The sequence below is a fragment of the Numida meleagris genome, chromosome 14, assembly GCF_002078875.1.
Source record: "Numida meleagris isolate 19003 breed g44 Domestic line chromosome 14, NumMel1.0, whole genome shotgun sequence".
NCBI lineage: Eukaryota > Metazoa > Chordata > Aves > Galliformes > Numididae > Numida > Numida meleagris.
Window position 1 is genome coordinate 11,373,598 of NC_034422.1, and position 12,350 is coordinate 11,385,947.

Here is a 12,350-nt window from a genome sequence, read left to right on the forward strand (position 1 = left end):
TAAATATCTCTAAGTCAGACAGTGGAAGGAAGAAGACGTGTCCAATTCGTGCTGTCTTATGGAACATACCTAGAATAGCTGTGGAAGTGCAGCCTGGCAGTGGTTATTCCTCATCACTGACTATAAAGTGAGCCCAGAATACTAGCTTAGACTGGTTAACTATCTCTTAAACACCTCTAGTCAGACAAGATATGTCTCAACCTAAACATCCAATTTTTCAAATTCTTTTCAAGTTATTGTGTGTCATTTTCAACACTATCTTCAATTGAGCCCTACTATTCAAAGCATCAGCTGCTTTGTTGATGAAAACATAACACGCACATTCTAAGTTTGGCATCTCAACCCCACATCTCCTGGTTTTCCAATAGTCAGTGGCATCAAGTACTGGTTCTAGGAGCTGCAATTTTAAATGAAAATTCATGAGGGAGGGCATAAATACAAATAATTTGTATTCATCGTACAATTGAAGAGAATTAACAAATTGATGTAGAGAGGAAGAGTGGTTTTTTAAATGTCAAGAGCCACAAGTTAAGAGGAAGTTAAATATTTAATTCAAATTAAACTAAATATTACTTCTGAAGTAAAATCAGACCTCATCAAAATACAGCATTTCAGGAGGCAGCTGGCCTGTTAAACATTCTGAGTGCTCAGATGTGACTAGGGCTTGTTTCATTATATGAAAGGTACTGCCAGCAAACATTTAATCAGAAAAAACGTTCCTTTCTTGTTAATTAAAGTTTATAGATCAAAACTAATTTCTCCAGCAGAAAAGTAGGAAACAGTGAAGTTCAGAGACTCCAGGGGCAGACACTGAAGACTGCTGAAGGACAGGAACAAATTAACATCCCTTCTACAGGATGCTGTTTACTCTGCTGCCCATCACGGTGGGCTGCAGACCTGGCTGTGCCTTATTCCCAAGGTTTCTTTCCCAACAGGCTATTTTTTTCTTAAGGACAGCCTCTGCATTCTGCCAGCTGTTAAAACCCAGGGTGGCCGATGCTCCCCAGCCTGAAGATTTCATGTACAGCTGCACAAGCCTGTATCTTCAGACACCACTTCCCAGTCCCAAATCTTGATCAAAACATTTTTTTTCCATGAAGTGTGTGTTATCTAGTTTTTTTTTGCCCAGTATTACATACTAAGGCAGAGAAAAAGCAGTGAAACTAAAATTAACTTCCCAATAAAATAAGAAAGCTCCTTAGGGTCTGCTACAATGTATAGCAGCAAGCAAAAATGCAGGCCATCGGAATCCCATCCCATCACACACAAAAACAGACAGAAGAAAATCTTTCAGGGGAAAGCAATCACTCAAAATGAGAAAAAAAACATTTCCTTGGAATGTCACAGCTGTTCACATCACACAGAAGGTACATTCGCCCTCCATTCCACATTTGTGCTAGTCATACCTTATAACCTTGCAGTCTTTGCAAGTCAAATGAAGTTGAAATATATCGCGGCACTCGACACTTTCTATAAGCTGCAATGGAACCTGCAATTAAAAAGATTACATGATTTAATTTCAAGTGGCATTAGCATTGCAATTTCTTGGCATATCTCACAAGGATTTATTATAGGACCGCATGAAGGCAGAAAAAGAGAGAAAAGCAAAGAAAAACTAGGTAGAGCTACTTCAACAGCTCTGAAGCGTGGAACCACAGATCAGTACAGTTTCTAGCTCCATGACTGTATAGCCCAAGAACCTTAAGGGATCTCATGAAAACAGCTGAAATTACGTATTAAATCAGGGACAGGACTGCAGCACTGGTAACATAGGTGAAGGCAGAAAAGGCAGCAGAAACCCACAAACTCCTCTCTCGTGGAAGCATCTTTCTCTCTTGTAGGTCCAAATTTAGAGATTTACGAAATGTAATCTTAGCTATTGGTGTTGAAAACAAAATGCTAAGCAAGATGCCTCTTAGCACACTGCTGCAGTCAAGCTGCTTATATGGATATATTCCATGTGTCTTATTTAGGGAAAACCTTTGGCCCTTGTAAATCAACACCTGTGATCAAAGCAGCTGTATTTAGAGTAATAAAGCTGAATCATTCATTTTTAAAGGTGCAGTTACATGCACTTATGATGTTTTAGGGCATATGTAACTTGCAGAAGCTTGATCAGGCAAAACATGTAAGCACATGCAAGCACCTTTAAAGATGAGAAGAGACCACACAATGAAAATATTAGTTTTCATTTACATTTTTGGACTTTTATCTGACACAGGCAAACCTACACTGTGGTCTTAAATGATAAAAGTTAGTACTGAAGCACCTCACCTATAATTGTCTGAATTCCAAAAGGCAGTTACAGGATTTAAGACAAAGTGTAAAATTCTCTGAAACATTTATTAGAGATTATATTGAACATTACACAAGGCAACAAAACCTCTGCCACTGAGATTCTTGAATACAAAAGCTATCAGAGAAGCATTCAAATACTCTTATCTTCTTTGCCATCAGTGGGGTATGATCCAGCAGTTTAAGTTCTGCCTTGGGGATTGCACGATGGCTTTAAGACCCTGCTCTGACAGTGCCTGCCTGTATGGCTCCGGGCAAACATCCTTGAAGGTCACTCCCAACAAGGATCTGGGGTGTGGATGCCTCTACTCAGGCATCGCAAAGCTTAAGTATTCCCTGATTTAAATGGGAGGAGAAAGGGAATCAAAAATAGGTGCCGGGGAAACATGCCTCAGAAACACGAGCCACAGGAAGCCTTCTTCTGAACATGAAGATGCCTACACAAGGTGAAGTCTGACTTGACAGCCCAGTAGTTAGGGTATACAAAAAAAGCTGGAACTTGAATTTTGGTCCATGGTTTCTGTCCTATTACTGTCTCGGCAATAGTCTCATGTGTATTACATGACCTGCAACATTAACAGGTGAACAAACAGGCACCCTCCCAGCCAAGCTTTCTCTTTATTTGCCATTATTAAGATAAAATTGACTTCAGAACCACCCAGCTCTGGTAGAACAAGTCAGTAGTGAGAACTGGTACACTGAAGATGCTGATGGGCTTAGATACCAGTTAAAGAACTACTCAAATGCACCACAGGCAAGCAGATCAGAGGCACTGCTGTTGCTATAGTCAGTGTTCTTACTTTAATCAGCAATTTCTCCTACTTGAGTCTAGTTTCCAAGGTAGATAAAATCGTGATCATTTTGTCTAATAAGGGACTGGAACAGACCTACAACCGGAGAAGCCTTTAGTCTTCCTTCCTGACCAGACAATCTCACATATACCAATAAGGGATTTAAAACCACCATCGACTCCCATGGCACCAACACAGAAAGTAAGAAATCTTTCTCCTACTACATGATTTGAGACCCTAGAAAACCTCCTTTATAAGTCAGTTGTTCCTTTACCTGTTATTCTTCTTTTTCAAGGTCTCTTCTACTGCAGTCCTTCTAGCACCCATCTTGCTCCCTCTTCCCAGCAACCTCACTCTAGCTCCTCTTCCCCCTACCTGCACTTTAACGACATACTAACTACTCTTCTGCTTCTGCATTCTTTCTGATTTCCTTCTTACAATCTGCCCTCTGCTCAACCGCCATTCTTTATTCTCTTTACAGCCTACACATGGCTCCCCATCTATTTCTTTCTTACTTTAGGACAACCTTCACATCAGTCTTTTAAATTTTCTTTTCCAGCCATAAAAATCTATACTCTGATCCTCTTCAATCTCCTTCCTGTCAATTACTCTTAATACCCACTGAAAAACTCTAACATGATCCACCTCCCCCCCCCCCCACTGATATTCTTCCATTTTCACTGTTATCTATCCAGGCTGAAGCACGCAGCAAGGCAGACACGCCGTGCAGTTAGTTTGCTCTTGAAAGAGCCCTCAAGTTTATATGCAAGCACTTCACCATCTACTAGCATCTATCTGAACAAAGCAGTGGAGAAGCAGTACATTTGGCTTTTACACAAAGAAACATGCACCGTTATCAAAGGCCAGCCGTATCATGTGATAGAGCACTAGAGCATTATGCTCTTGCAATATGTTTCTTGACTCTCTCTTCTTGAAATCAATCAATCAATCTCACTTTAAACAGTAACATTTTACAACTCAACCTTTTTCTTTCTGGAATTAATTTTCCCTTTCATTTTTATTTACTGGAGCTGTCACCTCACAGCGGCACAAAATGTATTTAGAGAAATATACCTCCAGAGGCAGAAAAAGAAAAGTGATGTTTACACTGCTGAAACAACCCATCTCCTGGCTCAGCCCTTGACCATGAGACCAAGAAGTATGCACTGGACTGTGTCCAGGCTGTTTCAAGACAGATCCTTGAAGACCAAATACACTGCTCTCTACCCTGCACACCACTTGGCCTCAGACTCTCCTGGATACCACGTGCAACTCAGGGGCCATGAGCTGTAATTAGTACTTTCTTGCTTTCCTGCTTCTGAGCCTGAAGTAATGTTAGGGTTATGTTACATCTTGGTCACTTTGAACAGTATGAGGTCAAAGCTCTGTGCTGTATGTCCTGAAATATGGTATAATATGGCACATGGAGGTACAAGATGGCACATGGAGGTACAAGATGGCACATGGAGGTACAAGATGGCACATGGAGGTACNATGGCACATGGAGGTACAAGATGGCACATGGAGGTACAAGATGGCACATGGAGGTACAAGATGGCACATGGAGGTACTGACGCTGCAAGATCAGCTCAGAAGGCCTTAGAAAACTCTCACAGGTGGAGGGGTTCAAATCCTTCCAGCTGTGATACTGCTCATAGAGCCTGCAAGGAGTACCCAGATCAAATCCTGCTTTTAATTACACCTAGATTACATTTAGGACTTGTCTTACAGGTCATCATTTAGTCCCGTTTTTGCTTTCAGGACCAACGCATGATCAGAGGACCAGGACCTGGGAACGACACGAGGACTAAGCTATTGCTCAGCACAGATGCAACACAACTATAATACTCGTGTAAGACTGGGAAGAAACCAAACAAACCATTTTTCCATTACAGGCCAAGGGGAAGCTCATAATAAAACTCATTTGGCCCCAAGACTGAAGATCTCCTTCATCTTGCTGGTATGACTTTTTTTTCTCTCCTGCGTCCAAAATCCATTATTTGAAAGAGGCTACATTCAAACCCACGGTTTCATAAACTACGCTAATATTTTAATTCTCCCATAAATGCAATGAGCTTACATTGAGAAAAAATGATCAGACAAATTCCAGCTGCAAAGTTTGAAATTTTCTTAAGGAAAGCCAATCAACAGAGATCAGCCTGGGAACCAAACCTCTCATGTGCACTGAGATATCACTGTTGTGTCTGCATTTTTATCCCGTGGATAAACACAAGTCAATGCTTTTTAATGCCATAATCCCTTCAATTTATGCATGGTCTAAGGGACCTTTTGTCTTTGCATTTAAAACACTATGTTCCTGTTACGGCTCAGATCTAGGAAATAATTCATGGCAAGGATTTACGCACACAATTCTTTTCTGCAGTGTTGCAAGGTGAGCATTATCAACACTTAAATGTATTTATTTTCGAGCACAGGTGCAGCAAGTGATCTAGCAACATTGTGCTACTTACTGAGATTTCACAAGCATCGTGTGGGCAGCCAGTCTATTGAATTGTAAACAGAAAGAGAACAGTGAGGTACGAAAACAAAGAGAGGGAATCCGTTTTTAACCGGGTTCCATTTCCTTCATGCAGTTGTCCTCATTAAGGTACAAGCTGTCATCGTGCATTTTGCTCTCCCTGGAGGGTCATTTCTAGCAATATTCTACCTCCTTCAAGAGGAGACGCCCGCGTGGAACAGCTGCACCTTCAGCCACTGGAACTCATTCATTTTACAATACCACACCACAGGTACTCGCTGAGAATCCTCACTCATACACACAAGTGCCCCTCTCTGCTGAGGTGGGAAGGCTGATATTACGCCTGGTCTTAGGATATTGATTCTTATGGAAATCATAGAAAAAAGAAAAAACAATCTCAACATAAATAAACATTGTTTTTTTTCCTAAAAGGTCTTCTCACAGTAGTTTTCTGAAGAGCTCCAGCAATATAAAACCATTACAAAAATCAAGGTGAACACGATAAAAGATTACTCAGAGAAAAATCCCTTCAGAAAGTCACTGTTTGATCAACAAGAACGAACGTGACTATTATTCCACACTTCAGCAATTTAAATATGGTTCCTAATTACTGCAAATACCTTTCATCCTTACAGCTATTCCAAACCCTACCTGCCTTTGGTCCCAGTACTACAGAATTCACAGTAAGTTATTAGTGACGGCCGTACAGGATCAGTGAAGAATAAACTGTATTCTACTCTTCCACCTGCAGTATCCAATGGAATCTTTCTTGTTAATGATGACATCCAAAGAAGGACTAACAACCTTGGAGACATCAAATGGACTAAGAGGACATAAAAGTCACTGAAGCAAAATTAACATGGTAATACTGACACAATTTTATGTACTTCCTCCTCACTTCAAGTAACACTTTATTTAAGAAAACATCAATTTTTGTTACTGCTCATAAATATTTAATTGGTGATTCTTCAAAATTATTTTCCAATTATCCTAAGGACCAATAATACATCAGAAGGGTAGTACATACATTAGTGCCTTCTCTAATCAAGTAACTCAGTCATTTCCTGGCCTTCCTAAGGACAAACTCCCAGCCGCCAGGGCTACTCTTGTTTCTCAGGTCTCAGCTACTTCCTGTTAAATATTCAGTCCTTACCTCTGTCACAACATTCAGACTCTGAACCAAATAAAAACAAACAAATCCAACAGTAAATACTACCGTAATAGACAAAATTCAGCCTTAGAATTCATGTTTCTATCACAAAGAAGAATCCTACAAAACATGTTCCTAATAACGCATGTTCCTTCTGTTGCCAGCAGTTCAGCAGGAAATATCTGGCTGGACTGCAGCTGAGTTATCCTAGCACCCAGCTGACCCTTGGCTACCATTCCCATGCACTGATTAAGTCCCATGTTATCTTCCAGGACTACACAATAAGAAATGGAAAGTAGAGTTATTCTACCTTCACGCATGCATACACACAAACTACCTTCCTTGTTCGGTCAGCAATGAAAGACAAGAGCCCTTAGATTTCCAGTTTAATTTTTGCCTTCAGAAATATTCTGCCAGCATTCTGAATAACTGCCATGTTGAGAAATAATATCTTTGTTTGCTGGAAAAAAATATACATCAAGAATTTCAGCACTTTGGTGCAGTATGCAGATGTTCGCTAGCCCAGCAGACATGCCTTTCATCCTATGTTGACAGCTCATGAACTAAAAGGGCACTTAAAGTGATAAATTACTATGACAGGCACACATAAGCCTAAAGAATGGAGCCATATGATTAGAGACAATGCAAAACAGTGAAGATTTAAACAATTAGTAAACAACATTCTTACAGAATTAATCATTTGGCTCTGGCACAAAACAATAAAAGAATCATTTAAATTTAAGATTGACATGGCATCAAAAGTTCTATCAGTTCCATGCACAGGAGATCTCAGTGATGTTCCATGCCACTAGGATGCACATGTCTCAGTCAAGTTCGTGACAGGCACCTGCCTTATTTTCTGCTGCCCTTCCTTTTGTCAGCTTTAGAACAACATGCATCAGTTTTGGCGTTCCACTTTTAACTCAGCACTTTGTAATTCAGGGTTCAGACACCTGGCAACTGCCCACCACCAGCCAGAGTCAGGAACTGTCTTGATCTCAGGAGACTGGTGAAAGACCCGTCATGATGGGGGAAAAGACACGTTCATGTTGCTTGAACCTATGCTGCTGGTTTCATCAAATATCTGCAAAAACAATTCTGTGCCACATATACAGTCCCAATGAATTCTGCATAGTTTACAAATAGTATTAAGACTTGTAAGACAGGAATATGTCAGCATTAGACTACTGTAAGGGACTGTACAATGCTCAATGAATTCATTTTCACATAAAATTTCTTTCTATGATCCTGAGCAGCGAGATATGCAACAGTTTTTAAGAATGGATGTGCAGTTCTATTAAGAAATTCAAAGGAATCCGAAAATAAGGTAAAATTCACAAATCTCTTATGTCAAGGATTGTACTCATACTACTCAACTTCAGGCATCAAATTTTAGAAGCTGTTCCAAGCAAGCTATGAACTTGGCTTAGATTCTGCAAACAGCCCTTTGGAGGAGCCTGTGTTTCTCTACTGACTATCTACAGAGCTTAGGCAGCATGTGTGGCTGACAGCCACCCATACAGGGAACAGAAAGTTGATGCGAAGCATCCTTACAAAGCTGCATTTTCAGAGGTGCTGAGCCATCTTTTGATTCCTAAATATACACCTCTACTGTGTGATTTGAACACAATAAAGAGATTTTCCATTACCACAAACCTTAAAAGGCAAGATGACAGCATTTTCATCTAATTCTCTTATTTGGATTGAGTTCAGAATGCCAGTATTACTGTAGTAGCATGAGTAACACTTACGTTCACAAGAGACTCCTTGAATTTGATGTGAAGTCTGTAATTAGAAAGTGCAATGATGGCATCCTCTGCTCGTCCTACATACTCTGTACTCTCACCATGAAGTTCAATGAATGGGACCTTCAGAATGGCAAGAGAAATCGTTTAGAAAGCATTTATCAAAACACACAATCCACTCAAACACGCAATAACAACAACGCAAAATGGAACACTGCTGAAAACTCTGTCTAGCTATTATTAAAATAAGGAACTGCAGCCTTTGTTTTAAACAATTCCCCATCTTCTCATAGCTTGCCTGAGTAGTACGCACTCGGTCAGTAAAAACATAGCATTTTTATGAAAAAATTGGCAAGCAGTCTGACATTGTGATTGATGCTCTTGCTCCTTACTTAATAGAAAGTGACATTTCCATCATGTTATTAAATTCATCCTAAATTAGGCAAAACATAAATCACGCACAACCTTCTATGCTGCAGTCCGCAGCATTCACTGAGCATCTCCGACTGGAAACCTGACTGCTACACAGCGTAAGGCAGTCCAACAAATCATACATTTTCACTTTTATTTTCCACTGCCAATATGAAAATGCATGACATGCTGCTGCTTTATAAGTTGGAAACTGTACCTGCAACTTTATGTTGCACATAAAAGTTGCAACTGTTTAAGTAAAAACAAGATTTAAGCACAGGTTAGCTGAGTCAGGTGAAAAGTGCTCAACCTGAAACTAACCTGGTTTTACATCAACTTAAGGCAATTAAAAATATTGTCTATTACAATGAAACACACTACCTCTCCAGTCAAAAGAAGGATGTCTGCATGGTTAAATCATCTGAATCAAACTGATTTCAACCGAACTTCAGAAATTCAAAAACCAAACAAAAAATCTATTTTGTGCAACATAAGGCTCCTGGCTTCTCTGTAACAGGAAGCAATGGTAGAACCCAAGCAGCAGCCTGAGGTGCTTTTGCTATTTGTTTGTTTAGGTTTTGTTTTTGTTAGGGCAGGGCAGAGGTTGGAACATTAAGTGTTCTAAACTATGAAATAAAAACTTCCCTAACGTTGGTAAAAAGGGGTTACTATTAAATTCTCAGTGCAGGAAAAAGCACTTGAAATTACAGCGTGGGTCTGTGGCTATACTTTTCAGGTACTGAGAAAAGTTCTGCAATGTAATGCACAAGCTCTCTGTCTGACCCAACAGTACCTGAGTATTTGCACAGAAAGTGTCTCTCCTATTACTTCACAGAAGACAATTCTGTGGGAGAGGCCAGTGAACACACAGCTCAACAAGCGACACCGTGATCTTAACTGGCAAGGAGCAGCGTGGTGATTACCTGAAGGTTCTCATCCTCTCGGATCAGCTGCTTCCTGGGAAAAATCTGATTAGCCTGGATGCATTCAAGGCTGTGCTGAGTCTCTTCATCCTGAAAAACAAAGCTTTACAGTTAACCCCAGCACTGTCACTTAATGCCCCCCTCACCACATAGCAAGCTATCAATGACCAACAAAAGGTCAAAGACAACGGGCTGTTTAGAGAACACAGATTTCAGTAGTTACTGAAGTTACTGCACTTTCAAAGACAAGTGCACAAACAACTGAATATATTAGAAACAGATTTCCTTCCTGCAGCCTGATTAATAGCCATGAAAAAGAAAGCCTCATATGAGTATTAGGGGGGAAAAAAAAAGCATTAGCTTAGTCTAGTCTAACAGTACACTTCAGATTCAACAATCCCACACATAAATATTAATTCTCTAATGCTTTTTCAGATTTTAGCCTACAGAAGTTCTTAACAGAATAAAACACTTTTGCTTACCATGACAGGCCCTGGATAGGAGGAGAAATCCTCGTCTTTACTCACAACACTTTGTGGCTCGTCTTCACTTATTAAAATCTGAAAAACAAGAGAAGTGTAATGATGAGGACAAATTAATTTTCTTTTGGCAAATAAACACAAACACACTTTTAAATCTGAGAATTCAGCCGTTAGGAAATCAGAAGCAAGCAGTATTTATGAAAACATGAAATCCATATCAGCTGACTCCCCTGCAATACAAAAATTGTTTCAAAACTTGTCTGGCTCCTTCTGTCCATACTGAAAGAAAAAAACATCTTTGAGCAAGCTGCTGGAAATGTACCAGCCCAACAGCACTAGTTAAGTTACAGCACTCTGTTTATATCATTTAAAATGTGTTTCTGTCTAGATCAGCCTGAATTTTCTCCCAAGCCATTTGCAGATGGTGATTCACAAATATATAGGTTATAAAACGCCAGGAATCACTGTGATCATTTACAGAAGCACAGAATTTTAAGTGATATCTAGCACAGGTTGTCAGATTCTCCTTAATCAATTCTGTTTCAATTCTGGCATACGAATTAGAATTCATACATGGATTCATATATAAATAAATTTCTCATTTTATACTTACAACTTATTTTCTACATTCAAGATGTATCAAAATACACATTTTCTTGCACATTCCCTTCCTAGAGCTCCAAATCCCTGTGCTTGTGCCTTGCTCTCCCTACTAACAATTCCATCTCTTATCAGCTGTAGATTTCCTGAAAACACTGAAGAGCAGACAGCCTTGAAGTTAATGTCATCGATCCTATGAGGAACTTGTTGAACACAGGAGTTACTATTTGGATTTTAAGATCTGTCTTCTGTTAAGTTTTTAAATTCAAGCAGCTCTTTTTCCAGTATGATTATTTGTTTAAAGAATTAACACAGGCATTTTAAAGGTCTTGCCATTGATATCAAATAAAAGATAGACAGTTCAATGTATCAGCAAGTTTAGTCTGTTCTCAGTTCATACGTCGCCCCACTTCTAACTCTATTCGAAGTTATCAGTGCGGTAGCTGACGTAAAACCACTCTGCATCCATCAGCTCACCAACATGACAGCTCTGCAGGAAGTGCTAACTATATCCTGCACACTGTGCAGAACATTTGCAAAGAGGAAAGGAGCAGCAGATAAGCGCATCCTGAAATTAAAACATCCCACTGTGTACATGAAAAAACTCGAATGGACGAAAGATGTCCCCAAAGCCTACACGTCTCCACAGCAGCCAAGAACCAACCTACAAGGGCTCACACACAGGTTCTTAATCCCACACTTGAAATTCCACAGTGTGCAGAAGGTGTTTCTGAGCTGGGAACGGGGCTATGGCATGGTGTTAAGCCGGGAGAACCTAGTTCTTCAGCCATCATTTCCACTTTGGTAAATCTCTAAAGAAAAACTCAAAATAAAGCAAACCTGTCTGAGAAGATGGAAAAAACTGGAACTCTTGAGTCCTTCATTTTCAATAATTGCACTAAAATGGTATTGCTCCAGGTGCTAATAAGCAAAACCCTGGGTGGGTCCTGATGGGAGCCCATGATACTTCATACTAGCAGACAGTGAAACTCCCCGAACGTTCTTTACAGTACATGGGAAATAAAGTAGTGGCATTACAGACAAATTTCAAAAGTGAACACATTCTAAATCAGATATAGGAAGAGTTTAAATAGTTAGAGATAATACTTAAAAATATATATATACTGGATACAATGCAGTATTATTCACTGCACTGCAAAACTATGTTTGTCTTGGACTTTGAAATCCTAAGCTTTTCACAGCTAATATGGACCATACAATTCCAGCCCCTCTATTCAAAACAAGTGCGTGTGCTCAGTTCCAACGTGACGTGCTATTTTACGTATGTGAAGCTTTGCTAAGCTTATCTTCCAAAAAAACATCAACTCGTGACTTGAAGATACCACGAGAGGAGGGGCTGAGCCGCTCCTTCAGCCACATCTGGTTTCACCTTCGAGCCTTCGGTTCTCGCTAGGAGTTTTTCACGTTACGTGATGCACCACTGTCCTTGAGCTACAAGCTGTCAGAAATGAGC

General features: G+C 39.9%; 1 protein-coding gene across 5 annotated transcripts in view; it reads right to left on the reverse strand.

The window, feature by feature from the left end:
* Nucleotides 1-12,350, reverse strand: part of MTMR3 (myotubularin related protein 3) — a 75,630-nt gene that overhangs the window by 31,820 nt on the left and 31,460 nt on the right. For all 5 annotated transcript variants that reach the window (XM_021413229.1, XM_021413224.1, XM_021413226.1 and 2 more), the window contains 4 exons: nt 10,277-10,354; nt 9,795-9,884; nt 8,467-8,583; nt 1,407-1,489 (listed from right to left, as the gene is read on the reverse strand). In XM_021413229.1, the coding sequence (XP_021268904.1) occupies nt 1,407-1,489; nt 8,467-8,583; nt 9,795-9,884; nt 10,277-10,279 (293 nt within the window). In that variant the 5' untranslated portion in view covers nt 10,280-10,354. The remainder of the gene's footprint in view (nt 1-1,406; nt 1,490-8,466; nt 8,584-9,794; nt 9,885-10,276; nt 10,355-12,350) is intronic.